General features: G+C 23.1%; 1 protein-coding gene across 1 annotated transcript in view; it reads left to right on the top strand.

The window, feature by feature from the left end:
• The first annotated feature begins 2,681 nt into the window (after window positions 1-2,681).
• LOC111630923 (sorting nexin-14-like) overlaps window positions 2,682-7,729 on the top strand; it is a 35,829-nt gene continuing 30,781 nt past the window's right edge. Inside the window, exons 1-7 of the mRNA XM_023375085.1 lie at window positions 2,682-2,769; window positions 2,850-2,901; window positions 2,985-3,134; window positions 6,557-6,600; window positions 6,702-6,789; window positions 6,867-7,111; window positions 7,200-7,275. Coding sequence (XP_023230853.1) covers window positions 3,036-3,134; window positions 6,557-6,600; window positions 6,702-6,789; window positions 6,867-7,111; window positions 7,200-7,275 — 552 coding nt within the window. The 5' untranslated portion in view covers window positions 2,682-2,769; window positions 2,850-2,901; window positions 2,985-3,035. The remainder of the gene's footprint in view (window positions 2,770-2,849; window positions 2,902-2,984; window positions 3,135-6,556; window positions 6,601-6,701; window positions 6,790-6,866; window positions 7,112-7,199; window positions 7,276-7,729) is intronic.

Here is a 7,729-nt window from a genome sequence, read left to right as displayed (position 1 = left end):
TTATTTTTAGCTACACCTTAGAATTTTCTAAATGATTAATCAAATATAAAGCTAACGATTTTGTCAGAAATGTTGACTTTATTATTAAAATATTAAATAACACCAAGTTCTATATTGTTTTATTTTTTCAAACTATTAAATGAAATATTCAAGAAATGTTTTTAGTATTTTTATTTTTAATTATTGCACTGTTATTATTTTAGTACCTTCAATGATTATAGTCCTCGTTAAAATCTGTTATATTGATGTTCAATGTCGGATTTTAACATGTACTATAATAAATAAATAAATAAATAAAAGAACTTAACATATTCTTTTAAAGTATCTTCTAATGCAAATTACATTATTAATTGATTGATATCTATACCTGAAATTTCATTAAATATCTACAGTAAGAAAATATATAAATTAAAATCATAACGTACACCCTTCTTTTAACCTGAAATAAATTGTAACATTTGTTAACACTGCAAAAAATTTAAATGAAATGCTAAAAACTACTTTACTGTAGCACAAAATAAAGTAAATACTAAGTGCTTTTGGACATCTTTGGCCTATCATTAGGGGATAATGCCACATTATAATCAAATTGTAGAGTCAAAACAAAAAAATATTTTGATTATTATTTCATGGTTTTTGTTGTTATATATTAATTTGTATCAATGTTTAATTTAAAGATAAAATTTGGATTATCGACTATTTTTAGAAGGTGCTTTACCATGAATTGGAGTTAGTACTTACTCTGAAAACACTTGGGAATTAGTATTCACTTTATTTTGTGTTTCACTAAAGCACTTTTTAGTGTTTTAAAACATATATTTTAAATAATTCTAAAAAGTTCTTTGCCAGATAAAAAAAAAATATAGAAAGAAACACATCATTTTATATTTTAGTGATCATAAAATCAATATGTTTCCAAAAAAACTTGCTAGGAAATATAATTTAGAATGATTTAGAATAGTAATTTATTGATATATATATATAGGAAACATCTGTACTTTCAGAATACCTGACATCAGTTTAGAATACTTAAATAGTTAACTTTTGTTATTTTCCTAGGTAATATTTTTAGATTGCTTTTAAAATTAAATTGAAGAGAAAATAATTAAAAAAGGAAAATTTTTAATGCAAAGTTTTGTACATTGAATTAAAAATATACTTAATAAAATATTAAACTTTAATACAACTTTATTTGAAAGTTACAAAATTTTTTCCTTTTGTAAATTATTGATATTTGTCTATTATTTGGTTTAGCAAGCAGTTTAATAATGATTAATTGAAGATACTTCCACACAATACATTAGAACCAGTTAAATTATTTAAAATATTCTGAAATATTTGTACAAATCTCAACAGTTTAAATATACAAAAGTCTATTATTTACTATACATATATATACATACATATGAAAATTTAAAAAAGTAATTTCACTTTATCATCTAAAATATTGTCAAACAATTAATGAATGCCTAATATTAATATTTGTTGATTATTATATAATAAGAACATTTAATATCTATAGTATATTTATATTTAAATTAGTTTAGTAATTTAATTTGCATTATAAGATGAAAGCATAATATAAATTTGAAATATATATATATATATATATTTTAAGGTATATATAGTAAATAAATTTATCATTTCAATTAAATTTTAAACTGTTAATTTAAAAAATTAAATTGTATATATTGGTAAAAGAAGTCTTAATTGTGTCTAGTTACTCATGCATTATATCATCAAACATAAAGAACATTTAACAAATTATTTAGAAGTTCAATAAGTCATTTATTAGTGATTTATTATTTTCATTAATTGTTTATTATGTTTGCTCACATAATGAGTGTGCCTATCTGAATGGACTTCATCTATTATATTGTTTCTATCACTTTGAAGCTGTTTATAATAAAAGAAATAATAAATTATATATTGTATCTTTTGTTATATTTATCTCATTATATTATGCCAACAGTTTTAAGTGTTGGCATAATAATATTTGTAAATTAATTGTATTGTAAAGAAAATACAAGGTCTTACAAAAAGAATGCTACCATTTTAAAATAAGATAATTACATTAGTTAGTATCTGAGAAGTATGCAATATACATCAATTAATACAGTAACTTCCAAGTTTCATCTCTCTGCATTCAAATGTCTTATGTCTGCTACTTCAAAGCACTGTAACAAAAATGGCAACTTCCCATAGAAAAAGCATTTTGTGTTCTGAAGTTCACAAAGTCAGAATCACTCATCATTGTGCAACATGAGTAATCTGCAGGAGCTATAGAATTGTGCCTGCTGTGGAAGGAATGACAATAGATATGCTGTAGTGAGCATAAGAATAATTTGAGTATTGGTCAGATGTATGTTGTGTGACACAAGGTATATGGATTGAGAAATTGTAATGGATAAATGTGAAACTTAGACAGTTTTCCAATATTTTAAAGTACATTGCAATGTTCTCAGATAATAATTAACATAATTACAATAATTTAAAATGGTAGCATTCTTTTTAGAAGATCCTATATGTATCATTTGAAGTTAAAATTTGAAATGCATGTGATTTATTGTTAATAGGGTAAGTTTTTTATCTAATTAACCAAAAATTATATAAAATTTTATGTTTGTTTATAAAATATGTTCATAAATAAATAAATAAAATAAAATGATTGAATTGACACCTTTTTTTTATTTTTTTAAGTATTCTTAGTGCTGTGACAGTATTAATATCTTACCTGATAGGATGTCTAGGTGTTACTTTTATTTTATGGTAAGGATATATTAATAGTTATTATGATACATACATTTTCTGTTTATTTAAAACTGTATTCAATATTTATTTTTGATTAGGTTAAGGGAGAGGAAATTACCAGATATTTTCTTTCTACCAAAAAAATCTAAGGCAAGAGTAATTTTAATATATGATGATTTATAATCTGAGTTTCAATTAAAAATTTATGAACTTTTTTATTTTGTTTTAAACAGCAACTAGTCAATGTATTTAATATTCCACAGCAATGTACAGTATGTGGAAATATGAAATGCAAACGTCACAGATCTGATCTGAATGTATATGTACTTAAACCATGGACAGATCTAATGATTCCTGAAAGTATAAATGAAGCATTAGAAGAGGTAATCAAAGAATTTTTTACAATTTAAAAATTAATATTTTAAATTAAAATACAAAAATTTAGTTTCCAACAGTGAAATTTGAAAAAGTAATTATTACTAATTAATTACATTTTATCCATCTTCAGATACTAACTAATTAATGATTTTAATATAGTTTTGTTTTCATTACTGTAATTAAATGATAGTTCATAATTAATCAAAAGGTTTCAAAATATTTTTGAGTTAAATCAATTAAACTTTCCAAGATATATTTATTTTATGGTAAATGACAGATAATTTGGAATCATATTTTCTCATCAAGAATGACTATCATTTCATTTTCATATTTATTAATGGTAATTATAGAACTCCAATACAGAAAATTAATATTAAACATTATTTTGTTCATTTGTAGTTTTAATCTGTTTATTATTTTAGAAAATTTATCTTATGCACTACATTTTTGCCATTTTATTACTTTTTTCACATTATTCACAAAGTACTACTTTAATTTAAAATTACAATAACTTCAAAAATAGAATGATTTAGTGATTTAGGCCTATCTATATTACTGAATATTAAGTTAATTTTTTACATGTATATATAAAGATGCATGAATTGAATAATTTAGTATAAAAATTAAAAATAGTGATTTAACAATTAAAAAATGAAAAATTAAAAAGCAAAATTGAAATTAATAGAATCTGAAAAATGAAGTAAAGGTGTGATGTTAAAAATTTAGAATAAGAATAAACAGTTAAAAGCACTGAAGTAAAATTAAAACTAAATAAAAGAAAAAATTTTTCTCTTTTATACCAATGACTGTCTAAAAAAGTTTTTTTTTTTTTTTGGAAGAACATTCTGAATCACTTTTATGATTTATATCTGTGACAATATGACAATAGTATGTAATATTATTATACAAATAATTATAGAAATAAATTATATTTTATTTAAATCAACTTTTTTGTACCTTATAAATTATCTAAAATATATAAATTTTAATTATACCATATGTATTTTATGAAGTTATAAAATGTTTTGTTACTAAATAGATAACATCCAAATTATAAAGCACATCTATCCAAAGTATGCTATTTAAAAAACAGAAAAAATTGTTTCAGTAACTTCAAGGGTAGATCAATCAACACGTTATAAAATCATATTAGTTTAATTCCTGTCCAGTTAGACATTTTTTTCCTCTTCATCTAGTTTTTCTTTCACTAGATAAATGATTGATGCACTAAATTCATTTAACATTACAGATGTAAAATTACATTTTATATAAGTGTTTTCTTTACAAGTGGACATTTTTCTGCAAGTTTTTCATAAAAATAAACAGAATTTTACATTAATTTTGTTATTATAGTTAGGAATTTAAGATTATAATAATACATTCTACATCTATATAAGATAATAATAATAATAATATAGGCACACACTGTGTACATTTATTTTTTTTAATACAAGGAACAAATATATTGCAAATTACGATAGGTTTATACTTTAAAACAAAAGTAATTTTTTCATTAATGTGTAAATTTTCAGTCTAATAAAAAATAAGAATGTTTTTACAGTAGAGCATCGATTATCCAAAACAATTCAGGCTGGAGTTGTTCAGATTTTTTGGATAACTGATCATTTATGAAAAAATATATTAAACACTAAAGTGTACTGTATATATTTTGTATCACATGTCTTACAAATAATGTTCCTTCTAAGCTGCATGGTTGTACGGCCATGCATTGCTCAAATTGTTGTCGCACACAAGAATTTATGTGCCGTGCAGGCGAATATGCACACTGATTTGAACTGTTATGTACTGATTTCTCACTCTGTCTGCAACATGATTATTGATACATATATTTTGATTAAATACATTAAATCATTAACAAAAGATAATATTTTGTATGGAAGTATGTTTCAAAATGAAGTTTAATCTTTACTTTATAATTAATTATTTTAGTTTTTAGAGGAAAAAAATAAGATTGTCTATGTATCTGCTCAGCAAAAGTTTTTTGCTCAGAGAAGTATATCTAAAAAAAATTTAGAGGGAACATTGCTTACAAATACATATCTTATATAAAATAGTACATTAAAGTAGGCCTACAGTTTACGTTGGCTGGGAGGGGGAGAGTGCTGCAGCACCATAGCACTAGCGAAAATTTGGATTTGCCAACTGGAATGCTTTTGGTTAACTGATGTTTCAGTTGATCGGTATTCGGATAATCAATGCTCTACTTTGTAGTTTTTGTTAAAGAAAAGATCATTATTATTATTATTATTATTACTTTAGTAAATAATGATATACAAATGTTAAAACTATACAGTTAATAATTTTGTCAATAAAGAACAAATTTATTTTATTTAAAAATTCCTTTAGTGACCTCAAATGATGACAGTTAAAGTGAAAGTAAATTGCATACTTTGGCTTACAGAATTAAAGTCAATAACAGCTGTTAGAATAATATTATGATATGTTCTGTGGTACAGTACATATGCCATAACAGCTGTTATTATCATTAATTCTGCAAACCAAAACAAACAGCTTACTTTCTTTTCAGCTGTCATTGTTTTGAGTCATCATTAATAGATCTATAAATAAAATAATTCTATTATTATTAATAACTCTGCTTTTTGCGTCTACATTAACACTATTTAACATGTTCATTTTTTTCATACCAAACATTTTAAATAGTAAAAATAATTTCACATTAATAAGATTATCACATAAAAAATTTTCAAAAGTTAGGCATTCAAATTTTATTTACTGCATAGCTTTAATATTTGTAGATTTTTAGTTATCGAAGTATAAAACTGCACATAAATTTTAGGAACACTCTTTATATCTGTTATATATTACTTTATTTTATCTTTTGTGCCTAAATAATGAAAATGCAATGCAAGTTGGAATATTATGTCTAAATCCCAAGCAACAAATGCTAAATTTTTTGATAATGTTATAAGATTGTTCTGTTAAAGTAATTGCTTAATTAATTCATCCAATGATTTTATTAATTAAATCAGTGGTTTTCAACCTTTTTGGACTTACAGCACACTTGAACAATCAGGCAAAGTTTGTGTTTATTATTAAATATTCTAAGACTGACCAACAGATTAATCTTAGAGCACTCTCTAAAACCTTTTTCTGATAGCTGGCTGATACAAAGTTCTGAAATATAGTTGATAATACATAAAAATACACAATTTTTTTATAAATTTAAAAATTTATTGTTTTAATTTTTTAATTCATGTCACAGCAAACTGATTGAGAACTACTGAATTAAACTGATGACCACATGATTACTATCAATATCTTTTTATTGTAGGAAAAGTCATTGAATATATTTTAAAAAGCATAATAATTTATCAAATATGTTAATAAAATAAAATAATATTCTAAGTGAATGTTATGTTTTAAAACCATATCTTTGTATTTGTAGATTCTTTCATTAACTTTAAAAGAACATATCTATTCATGGTACAAGTAAGAAATTTACTTTGTTTTAAATTAATTCAGAAAAATAAAAAATAATTTTAATTAACATTTTTAATCACTTCATATTGCTATTTTTAAAAATATTTTAGATCAATTAGTTCTGATGAATATTTTGTTCAGGAATTAAGGGTATCTTTAAGATTTCTTATATCTTCATTGTTAATAAGAATTTTACAGGTAATTCTATTTAACTTTTGTTTAGATTTATTATTTTTATAACCTATATATTATTAAAAATGTTATATTAAATACAGGTTGACAATGTAGATCTAATAACTGAAAAAATAGCAAATGCTGTATTGAAACATGTAGATTGTTATTTATATGTGAAAGACCAAAGTAAACCCCATGAACTTCTACTACAAGAGAAAGTATTAAATTATTACGGGTCCAATTTGCACATTGCACTTCAAAACAGAAAAACCGAGGTGCATTATTTAAGGAATCTGATTGAATTGCTACTGCCATATTGTTTGCCAAAGAAGTTCCTTTTTTGTAGGTAAGTTTTTCTTGTTTTTTTTAAGCATTTACTGCAATTTATTATTGAATACATTATTTCTGATTATATATAATTTATTCTTTACTAGAAGTTCATTATCCCTAGTAAGAGAAATATTTTGTACATTGGTTTTATTACCTGTGATGGATATCATTGCTGATCCAGTGAGTTTTATTGGATTATATTTATATTTGAAAATTTATATTATTACTATTTTAACGATTTATTATAATTACAATTATATAATTTTAAGTTTAAAACATACTTATTTCAAATTTCTAATAATATTGGGTTGTTCGGAAAGTAAGTTCGGTTTTTTCTGTGAAAAAAACCACAATATTTTTATAATAAATAAATATTGTATTGAATTATATATCAACTATTTTGATCAAATACCTGTTGTCATCGTTTCTGGTAGTAGCATGATTTCACATTCATAAAAGTTTTTATCATTGCTTACAAAAAATTGATCCAAGTGATTTTTGACATTGTCATTTCAAATAAATGTCTTACAGTTAAAAAAAAATTGTATAGACCGGAACAAGTAATAATCCGAGTGTGCTCGATCTGGCGAATATGGTTGGTGTGATAGCACATCCCATCTATGTTATAACAGTT

Source organism: Centruroides sculpturatus, unplaced genomic scaffold (assembly GCF_000671375.1).
Source record: "Centruroides sculpturatus isolate CEXI.00-Female unplaced genomic scaffold, Cexi_2.0 scaffold20, whole genome shotgun sequence".
In the NCBI taxonomy this organism is placed as follows: domain Eukaryota; kingdom Metazoa; phylum Arthropoda; class Arachnida; order Scorpiones; family Buthidae; genus Centruroides; species Centruroides sculpturatus.
Note: the sequence above shows the minus strand (reverse complement) of the source record. Positions and strands in the feature narration are given on the sequence as shown.